This window comes from Molossus molossus, unplaced genomic scaffold, assembly GCF_014108415.1.
Source record: "Molossus molossus isolate mMolMol1 unplaced genomic scaffold, mMolMol1.p scaffold_m16_p_17, whole genome shotgun sequence".
In the NCBI taxonomy this organism is placed as follows: Eukaryota; Metazoa; Chordata; class Mammalia; order Chiroptera; family Molossidae; genus Molossus; species Molossus molossus.
Window position 1 is genome coordinate 3753652 of NW_023425352.1, and position 14183 is coordinate 3767834.

General features: G+C 49.1%; 1 protein-coding gene across 1 annotated transcript in view; it reads right to left on the reverse strand.

The window, feature by feature from the left end:
- Positions 1-9371, reverse strand: part of DHX32 (DEAH-box helicase 32 (putative)) — a 34195-nt gene extending 24824 nt beyond the window's left edge. Inside the window, exon 1 of the mRNA XM_036265552.1 lies at positions 9093-9371. Within this exon, the coding sequence (XP_036121445.1) occupies positions 9093-9371 (279 nt within the window). The remainder of the gene's footprint in view (positions 1-9092) is intronic.
- Positions 9372-14183: the final 4812 nt, after the last annotated feature.

Sequence of the window (14183 nt, forward strand, 5' to 3'; positions counted from 1 at the left end):
TCATTCCAAGAGTGTTTTTAAATAGATTTAAGGTATTTAAGTTTTATTTATTTATTTTTTACCTTTATCTTTAGACAGAGTGGTAGGGAAAGAAACATCCATGTGAGAGGGACACATCAACTGGTTGCCACCCACACAACCCCGGCCAGGGACGAACCACAACCGAGGTACATGCCCTTGGCTGGAATCGAACCTGGGTCTCTCTGGTCCGCGGGCCGACGCTCTAACTGCTGAGCCAAACTGGCCAGGGCTACGTAAGTTCTAATATGTACTTGTCTTGTATTTGCTGTTTTCCAGGCCCGTGATGGAATGCTTAGATTTTATCCTCACTGTAGTTGGATAAACAAACCTAAGTTCCCAGCAACTGTAAGTGACTCCGAAATGATGGACTCCGTAGACCGCAAATTCCCGTCCACTGAATGTGCAAATGTAGTTCCAGCACTTTAAGAAAGGTGTCAGCCTTGTCGGCAGGTTAAGAACTATATAGTAACGTTTACTCAAGGCCCACTTTGTGCTATGAGAGGGGAGCGTTTAGGGCACCGCGCTCGGGCCGTCTGGACGGTCGTCGAGGTGCCCACGGGCCACAGTCAGGAGTTCTAGGCTTGGCTTGCCACCAGTCTGTATCAGGTCATGACTGCTCTAGGCTTCAGTTCCCTTCCCTGTGAAACGGGTTGAACAGATGAGAGTTACCCTTCAAGTCGGAGCGCCTCTGCCACTTCCCGAGGCCACTGTGACCCCTGGGCAGGAGCCCCCAGCCTGCCCTTCCCGGCAGCCATCACGATCACACGTCCTGCGCTTGCTGGTCTGGTCCTGGTGCTCACCACCCACCGCTGGACCAGCTCTGGGGACAGAAGCCTGCCTGCCTTAGTCACCAGATAATCCCAGGGCCCAACAAACATCTACTGAGTGGACAATTAATTTCTCTCTGTTTTATCCTCGCCGGAGGACATTCTTACATTTATCTTCCGATAGAGCGGGAGGGGGAGAGAGAGAGAAACATCCATGTGAGAGAGACACATCGAGTGGCTGCCACCCACACGACCCCAACCAGGCCCTGGGACAAACTGCAACCGAAGTACGTGCCCTTAGCGGGAACCGAACCCGGTCTCTCTGGACCGCAGGCCGACGCTCTAACCGCTGAGCCAAACCGGCCAGGGCAACAATTAATTTCTTCCACGTTCTGTAAATACTTTCAGGTTGTATGATTTTGTACACTCTGCCTGGAACTGCTTCGCACTCGCCTAAGTGGGGATTCCCGCGCAGTTTCCATCTTCCTCGTTCCCAGCAAGTAAGCACCTTTATATTCTTGCCAAATACCTACTTTTGGACTTGATTCCCTCTTGTAAGGGTCCAGTATCGAGGGTCCCTAGCCAAGATCTCAAACGTCATTCTAGTGAGAAACTATTGAAGCTGCTGTTTGCATCTTTGTCTCCCCACTAGACTGGAAGATGCTCAAGCTGCTCCTGTGTGGTCCTGTCTGTCTCCAGCACTTAGCAGGACCGGCGCAGGGACGACACCTGGCTGGAGGGACAGGGCCGCACAGTGACTGAGAAGGGAGACAGGCTTGGACTCGGGCTCAGCATGGAGAGAGAGGACAGAGCAGGTGACACTGAAGGCAGAGTGAGCAGAGGCACCACCAGGCCCTTGTGCTCAAGAAGAAACAAACACGCCGAGGTTTCCGACCTCAACTGCAGAGGTAACGATGTCATTAATAACAAGAAAGGGGGAAGTAAAACTGTTCAGGTCATCTTGACCGGAGGGCAGCCGGGCGTAGCTACCCGAGACCAACGGAAAACCAGGCCGGGAGCCGAAGGGGGGCCGGACCGAGGTGGGCACGGAAGTCAGAACTGCAGAGGTGAAGGGCTCTCCTCCACCACAGAGCAACTTGTGCGAATGAGGCAAAGACATGAGCTCAGACACGGCAACAGCCTCCTCCCTGTCGGGTAAGAGAACCAGGGAGGACTGAACACGCTGTGCTTCACACAGGGCCGTCGGCTGGACCAACAGCCAAGTAAGTGCGGAGCACAAGTAAATGAATTGCACAGACCCTGGGGACACGGCTCAGCCACAGCCGACACTGCCCGCCCGCCACAGTGACACCAGGAGTCACAGCATGTGGGGCCACCCGAATGGAGAGGAGAGCAGCTCACGCCCTCGCCGCGCCCACCCCACATCCACGGCGGGCAGCCCTGCACCCGCGCCGTCTAGGGCACAGCAGTGCGGTGCCCGGGACAGGACGGCTCAGCCTCCCGTGGGCTCTGCGTTCCGGCCCCGCCCAGTGGCCCCCGGGCAGCTTGCTCTCGGCCCTAGGCTTGGCCCTCCTCGCCCTCCGCAGCTCCTCTCTGGAGGACCCCCTGCCCCAGCAGGGCACAGTCTAGGGCGGCACCGGGAGAGCCAGGAGGGTCAGGAGCCGCACCTTCCTGGGAATCAGACTGAAACACTGGATTCTGGGCCACTTTCACTCTGGCTTAAATAGCACTTAGCCAAAGTCATACAATTTGGTGAAAAAATAGGACACTGCTTCTTCATCACATGAACATAAACCTATTTACAAAGCAATCTATCTTGGCGTTTTGGCAACAGACACCCAACTTTATATACCTGTGGTCTAGAAACTCCGGCAGTGACCACGGTTCGGAACAGTCTCGTGGACAGTTGTTTCCCGTTCTCTCAGTCCGTGTTCTCAATGCGGGTTTGGACTGGAGGGCGTGAAAAGGGTTCGAGCCACAGCAGCGGGGCCGCCGAGCCCCACTGGGGGTGCGCAAGGACGGCGGACACTGGGTGTGCCGTGGGTGTGCACCTGGCTCTCGGCTGCCCGCAAAGCCCATCCCGGGCCTCGGGCCAGCTGCTGCTTTTAGCGGGTGACCCGTGTCTCATGGCCGTCAAGGCCTCATCGACCGTGTGACTGCGTCCTACCAGCTGCACACACTGAGCAGGCAGAGCGACGCCACTCCCTGCCGACTCCGGGGACAGGCACAGGGCTCGGCCCAGTTCTCAGGGTGGGACCGGTCCAGACCAGAACCACGAGGGCAACGGCAACGGCAGCGGCATGTGTGGCCACAGCACTGGCACCGTGGCGAGAGGACATCCACACGAGGGACACTCCCCTCTGCTGCTGGATTTCGGGACACGCGGAGTGAGGCAGCGCCGGATTGTCACACACCTGGTCCCACGGGCGCCGGGCCCTCGATCTCACGAGTCGCTCCAGGGCGGCCCGGCCCCTCCTCTGCACCACCGAGACTGCCAAGGTCCCACTCACACCCTTGTTTCAGTACCAGGGTCATGGAATCAAAAATCTGAAAGGAGCCTGTCGGCCCCGCCCCCCCGCCCCCCCGCCCGCCCCCCAGACACCAACCCCCGACAGCACTCTGAATGCTGAGTGCGCTCCTGCCGTCACCCCACGCGAACCGACCCATCGGGCAGAACCTGCTCTCAGTTCACTGCCATCCTGGGGGCACAATGCCCACCCATCTTGGCCTTGGGCGAACACAGTGCACAGTCCCAGCAGAAGGCGGCGGCAGGCTGACCGGGATAAGCAGAGATGCTCTGTACGGCGGCTTCGGAACCAGGCTGCGTCTCAGTCACCCGCGCTCGCTCAGCTCGCCGACCCCCCCATTTCAGGGCGATCCCGGGACAGCTGGCGAGGGGAAGTAAGCAGAGCAGATCATTCTAAAAATGATCCACTCTCGTTCAGGCTTTTTCAAAAAGCTGCCCCGAAGAGTGTCCAGGGAAAGGCTCTATGCACATGGACGCTGTCCCCCTGTCCTTGGCCAGAGCAAGCCTCCTGCTCTGCGTCTGCCCCGAGGGGAGCAGAATTCTGGTCCGGCAGAAACGTGGCCTCTCTGGGAGGCTTGGGTCTGAAGAAGCTTTTCCTTGAGATGTTTAAACCCTGAGGAGCAAGAAAACAGTCTTGGAAGCTTTTCAAAATAACCAAGGTGTTTCCAGAACTGAGTGTTCCCACATTTTGCAGTGGTTTGGAATGGGCCCATTTCCTCCTCACTGAGTACTGTTTACCTTCTCCCACCCGAAAATACACCCTGCCCTTCCACATCACGGAAAACACGCTTCCTTTATTAAAATCCCAGAGAAGTGAAGAGACACGAGAAACCACTGCAGGTGTTAACGTATTACACAATGTACCGGGTGGGCAAAAGTAGGTGTGCAGGTGTGAGTACATGAAACACGTTTATTCTTGCATTATTATTTATTAACTACTGTGTTACACTCCATATAACAACTGTAAACCTACTTTGCCCACCCCTGTATGTAATTCTTGCCCATAAAGATCATAAATTCTAGCCCTGGCCAGTTTGGCTCAGCGGTTGGAGCGTCGGCCTGCGGTCCGGAGAGACCCGGGTTCGGTTCCCGCTAAGGGCACGTACTTCGGTTGCAGTTTGTCCCCGGCCCTGGTTGGTCGTGCGGGTGGCAGCCACTCGATGTTGTCCCTTCACGTCGATGTTTCTCTCTCTCTCCCTTCCTCTCTCTCCCTCCCACTCTATCTGTACAAAAAATGGAAAAATATCCTCGGGTGAGGATAAAAAAAAAAAAAAAAAAAAAAAAAAGATCATAAATTCTAAAAGAAAAGTCAAGCGGTATATATTTTAAAACTTTGTTTTACAGTAGTATCGGTTAGCAATTCTGAAAGCACATTATGAGTATTCTAAGATCGAACAAGTAAAGCTATCGTAAAAAACAAGAGCTGGTACTGATAAAGAACAAAACAAGCTGATGAACAAAACAGACCCAGAGCATGGGGGTAGGGAACACTGACCAACCTCAGAGGGGTGGGATGGGAAGAGATCAACCCAAGAACACTCGCATGTGTGCACAGCCGACGGACAGACCACCGTGCGGGGAAGGCGGGGCGACGGGAGCAGGGAGGAGGGTGTCAGCGGGGGAGAAGGACGGACATCTGTAACAACAACTGCAACAAAACGAGAGCTGGGTTTCTCGCAGGTAGAGGAGGGAGTTGCAAACACGGGCGGGCCCTAGCCGGGTGGCTCTGTCGGCTGGGTGTTGTCCAGTGCACCAAAGGGCTGCTGGCTTGATCCCCGGTCCGGGCACATGCCTGGGTGGAGGGCTTGATTCCCGGTGGGGGATGTGCTGGAGGCAGCCAATCGATGTTTTGTTCTCACACTGATGTTTTCTCCCTCTCTCTAAAAATCAGCGAAACAAACAAACACGGGGAAGACTACGGAACCTTCTGGTGCAGCACTGGAATCAGGCGCCGCCGCAGGAGCCAGGCACGGATGCGGGAGCCGGGCACAGATGCGGGAGCAGGGCATAGACACAGGAAGGGGAGAAACAGACACAGAGAAAGCAGTGCAGAGATAGGTATCTAGGTAGGTAGGTAGCTAGGTAGCCAGTAGGTAGGTAGGTAGGTAGGTAAATAGGTAGGTAGCTAGGTAGCTGGTAGGTAGGTAGGTAGGTAGCTGGTTGGTAGGTAGCTGGTAGGTAGGTAGGTAGCTAGGTAGGTAGGTGGTAGGTAGGTAGGTAGGTAGGTGGTAGGTAGCTGGTAGGTAGGTAGGTAGTAGGTAGGTAGGCAGGTAGGTGGTACATAGGTAGGTAGGTAGGTAGGTAGTAGGTAGGTAGGCAGGTAGGTGGACAGCAGAGGTGTTTGACACATTTCTTTCCTTGCTGCCCACTGAGAGGCCGAGGAACAACGGTAGACCAATGGCAATGGGTATACGTAGTTCCCAGGTCTTGGTTCCTAAATACAATTCTCCACTAAAATAAATTGGAGCTCTTTGATAAAAATGGAGGTTTTCAAGACTCGAACCCATAACATACTAGATGAGCCTGTAACATCTTACTGGGCCAGCCAGCAAGGAAGTGTCCCAAGAATGGTGGGGACACCTCAGAAAGACAGACGTGGTTTCCACTGGCCACATCAGGGGCAATTTGAGTAACAAAACAACTAGCTTATGAATAATTATAACCCACAGAATGACATGAGCATCTATGAGTCCACACTGCTACATAAATGAATAAATAATCAAGAAGAGAAAAGCTTTACGGAAGAATTCCGATGTGAAATGCAGAAGGAGGGCAGTTAGGAAATTCACCCTCTGGTTTCCACAAGTGTAACGACGTGAAAGGTAAGAGTCACTCGGACCTAGGAGATGAACGGCGATGGGAAACATACTTTACATCGTCTCCAAGTATCTCCCCAAGTCTTGTAAATAATGGGGGAAATAGTGACTTCACGATAAAGAACAAGAGAATCACGACCTTACCAGTTATCAAATTCCACATCACCAGCTGTGGGCAAAGTCTTGTCCCCTGACGTGACCCCCGAAGACCCCCAGTGTCTGTGTCTTCCTGCTGCAGGTCGAGCCTAGTCCTGGGGGAACACCGGGCAGACTCAGACCGCGGGCTGCTGTACGAACACCTTCCTAGCGCGTCCTCTTAACACATGTCAAGGTCACGAAGGGCAAAGACAGACTGAGGCACTGTTTCAGAAGATGATTAAAGGGAAAATACAATGAAATGCAAGGTAATTTTGGGTTGGATTCTGGACTAGAAAAATATTTTTATTATAAAGGCTAGTGGTGGGAAAATGCATGGACTTTGAATGTCTATGAATTAGATAATAATGAGATGTTAATACTACATTCCTGATTTTGATCATTATGTTGTGGCTATGTCCGGTTTTCAGTAAAAACTTGATGAAGTATTGGGAGGCAAAGGGTATTGTATCCTCAACTTACTCTTAAAAGGTCCAGAATAAAAACATGTGCATGTATGTACATGTGCTCTTGTGTGCTTGTGTGTGTGCATGTGTTCGGGTGGGCATGTGTCTGGAGAGAAAATGATAAGCAAATGTGATAACATGCTAACATCTGGGGGATCTGGTAAACACTATATGGAAAATCTTTGTACTACTTTTGCAACTTTTTGTAAGTTGCAAATTATTGCAAAACGGAAACTTCAATAATTTTTAACTTGGCATTTGTCCACAGAAACCAGGAAAAGGATGCTTAATCAGTTTAAGGATGCTTAAACCATTAGATGTTTGTGACAAACCAAAATAATTTGTTTTAACAAATAAATCATTATATCCTCACCCAAGGACATTTTTTTTTTTGTTTTTTTTTTTTTTGATATTTTGTTCAGATAGAGTGGAAGGGAGAGAGAGAGAGAGAAACATCGACGTGAAAGGGACACATTGAGTGGTTGCCACCCACACGACCCAACCAGGGCCAGAGACAAACTGCAACCGAGGTACGTACCCTTAGCGGGAACCGAACCCGGGTCTCTCCAGACCACAGGCCAATGCTCTAACCGCTGAGCCAAACTGGCCAGGGCAACAAATAAATCATTATAAACCCTTGATGTTGGCAACCATAAATTAGATTAAAGAAAAAAGAAAAGAACAAAAGACCTACTGTCCATCCCTTCTCTCTTCAAAAGTCACGTTTAAAACAAGTAAGCCTCCGAGGTAGTAGGCGACCCGGGAGCGGCAGTGGGCGGCGGAGGGTGTCCCTGTAGTGGAGGGTGTCCCTGTAGTGGAGGGTGTCCCTGTAATGGAGGGTGTCCCTCTAATTGAGTCCAGAGCTGCGCCCGCGAGTGAGGCAGACGGCAAAGCCCTCGGGCCCTGCCCTCCCCTGCGCGGGGATGGTCCCGTCAGATGGTCTGTGCTCCATTCGGCTTCTCCCATCCCCAAGAACTGAGAAATACGTTTCACAGTAAAAACTGCTTGCTTTACAATTTAAGAATAAAATATATATTTCACTAAAGTCAAAACCTTAAGTTTCAGGATAACAACAACAAACCAGACAATAAATATTCACTAACTATCTATCTGGATTCTTTCCTTCTTATCAGAACCCAAAACACGTGGCCCGGGCCTGGGTTGTGTATCTGGCCACTCAGTTCTTTTTTATTTTGAGAAGTTTCCTGGGATTATTTCCTCAGTTTTTTGGGCCCTGTATTCTCCCTCCCCTCTCATTCATGGATTGCAATTATTCACATATTAGACCTTCTGAAGTTATCCCACAGGTCCCGGGAGTTGTGTTCATCCTGTTTGATCCTTTTCTCTCCTTCAGACCGGATGATTTTTACTGATCTGTCTTAAAGTTCACTGACTTTTTTCTTCTGTAATGTTGTATTACATTTCTAGAGCTAAGTAACAGATTACCACAACTCTAGCCGCTTACGACACACCGTGTGTGTGTGTCCGGAGTCCCAGCAAGGCTCAGCTGGGTCATCTGCCAGGGTGTCACAGGACAGAAATTTAAGTGTCAGCTAGATTCATACTGGGAGGCTCAACGTGGGAAGAATCCACTTCCAGGGTCACTCAGGTTGTTGCAAAATTGACTCCCCCACAGATCTCTGAAGAGGGCCACCTGCAGGCCCTGAGGCCCCCACAGCGCCCGCCCACGGCCTCCACAGATGGCCCTCCGCAGACAGTCACAGCAGGGCAGTGGCCTCCTCAAGGCCACGGGAGCGCACGTGTCTCCTCGCCACAGGCCAATTGCTCTTGCAGGACTTTTACCTGCTCAAATTAGGCCCTCCCAGAATTACCTCTTTGATGAACTAAAAAGCAACTATTTCGGGATTTTACCTTTTCCATAGTTGCTTTAAAGTATAAGCCTGATAACTCCAACCTCTGGGTCATCTTGGGGTTGGCATCTGTTAATTATCTTTCCTCAATTAGTTCTTATAGTCAGGAAAAAAAATAAAAAAGAATTTCCTTGTGCTTTTCAAATTTTGTAGGTTAACCAGCTTTACCCACAAGCATATCCAAAGAGCCTGATGATCAGACTGCTGGGCACGTAAACGTGGCCGTTAACTCCTTGAAGCTATGGTAGGCAAATGACATGTATCACAGCTTTTAAAATACATGCACAACGAGACAACTGAAATGGAGTTTTGCTACCATCCTAGAGAAAATTCAGTGGTACACTAAACACAAAAGTAGTGTGTAATTCAGCTGGCTTGAATATATAAAGTTACGTGGCTTAATTTCTATTTTGTTTTGCTTTTTGACTTGGGTACTGTCGTTCCGAGACCAGAACGCGGTGCGGCGCTGTGGTCGTTTCACGGGAAGAGGGCGCCACGTGGCACCCGCGCCCTCCAGGGCCACTCACCTGGGAGCTCTTGCCACACTTGGCGTCTCCGGACACGATCACGATTTGACTCTGAAGCAGGTTCTCCATGAAGGAGTACTTTTCTGTCCATATCGGGAGAGCCTCTCTTTCCTTCAGGAGTTTGTAGTAACGGGAGGAGTATGGCAATCCATCAAAAGGGTTCAGCTCCAAGTCCTCGCAGGCCAAAGCCCCGTCTTCCTCGCCATCGCTGGAGTCCAGGGATTCGGGAAAGTAGCGTCTTTCCGACGAAGAGTCCGGAGTCACCAGCTCTTCTTCCATCTTGTCTGGAGGAGCTCAGGCAGCTGGCATCCCCAGCCCAGTTTCTCGGTCGCCGCCGCAGACAGGGCGGGAGGTCGGCTCACTGGAACCCAGGCGCGCAGACGCTGACCGCTGGGGTGGCAGCGCCAGGCCACAGAGGGGCCCTCGCGCCGGCTCTGCGCTTCGCCGCGTGCTCCCGGTGCTGGCTCGCTGCAGGCAGACAGAAGGGAGAATCAGGTGTGCGCAGTGTTCAGGGGGACACACGGACAGCCAGACAGCAGTGGCATCTTCCGGCGGCCGGTGGCTGCCTGTGGCCTCCACGGCCTGCTTGCCAGACCAGGGGAAGTAAAGTTTGGTTGGCTGCAATTTTTTCCGGGGCAGTTTGGAAAGGGATTCCACACCGGACCCGGCGCTCTCTGCCTGACCCGTCGCGGGCTCCCCAGTCCTGACTGACGGTGAACAGAGAGCTGCGCAGGCCAGAGCCAGGCCACGCTCCACCACACGCCCGCTAAGCCCGTTACAGGCAGAGCGGGCCTAATGAAAGGGGAATTGGGAGTGTCTGGTGGGTGTTCCCTCAACACTGACTACCAGAACGTCTATTATCATGTTTTTAATTAAGTAATTCTCTAGTTTAGCCCTGGCCGGTTTGGCTCAGCGGTTAGGGCGTCGGCCTACGGTCTGGAGGGACCCGGGTTCGGTTCCCACTAAGGGCATGTACCTCAGTTGCAGTTTGTCCCCGGCCCTGGTTGGTCAAGTGGGTGGCAGCCACTCGATGTGTCCCTTTCACATCGATGTTTCTCTCTCTCTCCCACTCTGTCTGAACAAAAAATGGAAAAATGTCCTCGGGTGAGGATAAAAAAAAAAAAAGAAAGAAATTCTCGAGTTTACAGGAGACCATGTTCTAAAAGCTGCATTTTGCATTTCCTTGGGCCAGTTACCGCGCGGGGAGGGAGGCCAGGCAGCATTTCCTTCCCTGAGGCTGTGCTGGCTCTCACCACTGCGATTTAACTGAGCCAGAAATCGCAAGAATATCTGTTGGGATTCCAGGGTCTTGAGCCCAACATGTCAGATTCAAGAGGCAGCAAAAGACAACATTTAATGTAAACCTAGGAGCGAAATTACCTAAGAAAGGACCAGTTTGACACCAGTGACTCCTCCCCTCTGGCCCAGTAAGGGGCCTGCTGCTTCCAATAACTAGCGATTTGGTGGTTGTTGTTAATCCTCACCTGAGGATATCTTTGCACTGATTTTTAGATAGAGCACAAGGATGGAAGAAGAGAGAGAGAAACATCGATGTGAGAGAGACATCGATGGGTTACCTTCCACATGACCCCCACCAGGGCCAGGGATCAAACCTGCAACTGAGGTACGTGCCCTCGACCGGGAATCGAACCTGCGACCCTTTGGTCTGAGGGCTGCGCTCTAACTGCTGAGCCAAACCAGCCGGTGCATAACTAGCGGTTTTTAACGTCCAATCATATTGCTGGAAATAAGCCCCTTTCACATTAACCAGGTGAAACTACAAAGACAGAAAAACAAATGAAAAAGAACAAACCCTAAGGTACAGTTCCTGATATTTGTCACTTAAATGACTCTGTACAGCACCCATTTATTGTCACCGTGGCTTTAGGTGGTTAGAGGTAGTGGCTTAAAGGGCCAGTTCCTAATCATAAACAATAAAAAAAGAGGCTCCATTGGTCCAGCCGGGCTCCAGGGAGACAGTCAGCCCCTCAAGAAACACGTGTGAGAGTCTCTGGGGCTTCAGCGAATCCACCGGGCCCTGCACACACACAGAGGACGCTCTGAGGGCAGGGCCAAGCGGGGCAGAATGTTCTAGGGCTTGGAATACCACAAAGCTGCAAATGCGTAGCTCTTTCATAGTAAAAGAAAAAAAACTTTGAAAACTTTGAAAAACTTAGTTGTAATTACCGACATGGGGTTAGTAAAACATTTACTATGAAACGGTCTCTCCCAGGCATGTTACACTTCAATTATACTTTCACTGAAACGAGGACTTAGTCCTGAGGTTTGTGGCTTTTAGAGGCTCCCTTGCTGTTGGCCTTTGTTTTCACTGGCTCAGAGCTCCCCAAAGTGTATTCTATTTGGTTTCTGGTGTCTACCTAACACCTTTCTTGGACAGGTAAGGTAAACATTCAGAATTTATTTCAAACCCTATTTCTAGACTTCTAACAAGTTGACATTGCTTTGCTTTTAAGTATGCAAACCAAATTAATTGGCTTTTAAAAACACTCAAATAAAAAATTCATTTTTGACACAATTTTGGTTCCTACCAAATCCAGCTTGAAGAATCAGTTACTTTTTTTTTTTTTTTTTTTTTAAGAATCCTGGGTTCTGTGGTAATTTACAATTTCTAGACTTAGGTACAGAAGGCTGCCCAAGCTTAACCAATGCTTATGTATCATAATGACATACCACTCCCTACAAATAAGTTTACAGATCAAGCGTTTTATTAGAATTTCAAGTGATTGGGCCACACTCACTGCTTTTCAATATATTGATGGTTTTTCTTTACTGAATAATATTCTAAGAACTAACATTTGAGTAAAAGTAGAGTTAATATAGTGTGCTAAAATATTAATTTGGCTTGTTTATACAGTCTAGTTAGATGTTTGAGCAAATGGGTGAGGTCCAATAAAAGCTGAAGTCTAAGTTCTCTCTGCTCCAGACAGGATGAGCTACTGCTGAGAGTTGTCCTCCATTCCTCTGTGCCTTTGCCCAAGCTGTCCTCTGCCTAGGAAGACTTCCTGCCCCCACACAAAATACATCTGGCCATTTTCTACTCCCTCCAATAGCAACCCCAGGCCCCAGGAAGTCCCCCACACACTGTGGATGCTCAGCACAGGTCTGCTGTATGCCTGAATCAACAACAACCCTTCCCATTTAAGATGTTCTTTACAATACACAACATGTTCTCATTCATATCTGTAGTCGCAATTTCATTTACTTTGATTCTTGCAACTTGACTATTAGAAACCACTGCAGGTTTTATTATCCTCAGTTATCAAGGAGGAAATAATAGCTCCTGACTTTCCCACAGTGGCATAGCTAGAAATTAATTAAATTGTCCCTGACCAAAGGCGTGTCCTCTTTTCATCATTATCCTGCTTAAATTATCAGGGACACACTGAAAACCCCCACCATGAGTGAGAAGGAATCCAGAAGAAACCTAAATCATGGACTTAGCTCCCAAAATGTTTAAGCAGAGGTGCAAGACACACACAGAAAATGAGAGAAAACTTTACAAGAAATAACAGCCTAGGGCAAAGGGCCACACCCTTGGTAGGAGAGAGAAGTACCTCTAGAGGGCATCAGCCTAATCTTGGAAGACCTTTCAGAAAGGGTGGGCAGCATGGTCCTGCAGCTGGGTTGTACTATGCATGAGGAAGAGGGCTGGGGACGGGCATTCCGTGAATCTGGCAATTTGAGTGCAAACTATGACAGGTCTGGAGGACAGAAAGAAAATGCAGCAACAATGAAAACTGAATGGCTTTCAATATTTGACTGAACTGCTTTGGAGTTTCAGAAAGTAACCAAGAAAGAGAAAAGTACCCTCACTCTAGTAAAACTGGAAGTAAAAATCCAACAAGGATAAAAACTTCCTCCAACTTGTGACAGTAAGTCCAGGAAACAAATAACACATTCATTTGCTTTTTAAAAAAGTATCCTACTTGCCTTAAATGATGTTAACTTCCTATTGGTTATTTTTACTCTGAATTCCAAGGTGGCTGAGAGATTTAAATAGGAAGAAAGGCTACATCTGTCTCTCCTTTGCTACTTTGTCACTCCCTGGTGATAGTGCTTTGCTTTGCTACATTCCCTTTCACCCTCAGCAAAGTAAACAATAAAGTCACTATTCTATCCAGTGATGAGCTTAGAAGCTTAAAAAAAAAAAAAAAAAAAAGAAGACTCTTGTTTTTCACTTGACCACCAAGAACATCCTGAACTTGCCAGTGAAAAAGAAATAGAAAACAATGGTAGAAGCCCCCCAAAGGGAAAACCAACACCTTTACCATTCATCTCAACTTCTATGGCTCAGCAGCTTTCTGACCTCAGGATATTTCCTCCAATAATATGGCATATTCCTTTATCTGAAGCGGTTTCTCTGAAACTCTTCTCATTCGTTAGGCAGACATTTAACAAGTACTACATTGTCCTAGGTGCTGCAGGGAGAAAGACAAACTGCATACTGCCCCTGCTTTAGATAGTAGAGGGCCTTTCCACTCCCCCCATTCCCCCTCCAATCAGTCATTTCTTCCCTAAGTACACTATGCCCTAAAATTGAATGTTGTTTTTCACAGTTGCCAAAGTCAACTACTACCTAAACGATTTCAATGCAATATCAACTACAAAGCTACTGAGAAATCATTCTACACTAAGTGCTTCACTAACACAGCTCCTTCCCAACCTTCATATCTGCCAGCAACTACCACATTTTCCAGTCCTTGTTACTTTAGCATAGGTATCTGCAACATTGTTTCTTTCTTTGTCTTCTTTTTACATGGGCATTTTGCCCCATCCTTTACGGTTTAGGGGAAATGTAGTCCTACCTCTTTTTTTTTTTTCCCTGTTAATAAATGCCAGGTTTTTATCACTATCTTGTCACTTTTTATTATGATGAGCATCACTTGAGTTTGTTTCCTGGATTAAAAGACCAATTCGTGATTTTGTGAATGATTTGGAAACATGTACTACAGAAGTACTGTTAATCTCAGACATATTCTGTGTAATAATGCATCAACCCCCAATATTTCAAAAACAGTTTTGGTGAAGGTACCACAAAGTGTTTACTTTCCTACTTTCCAATCTGAACTT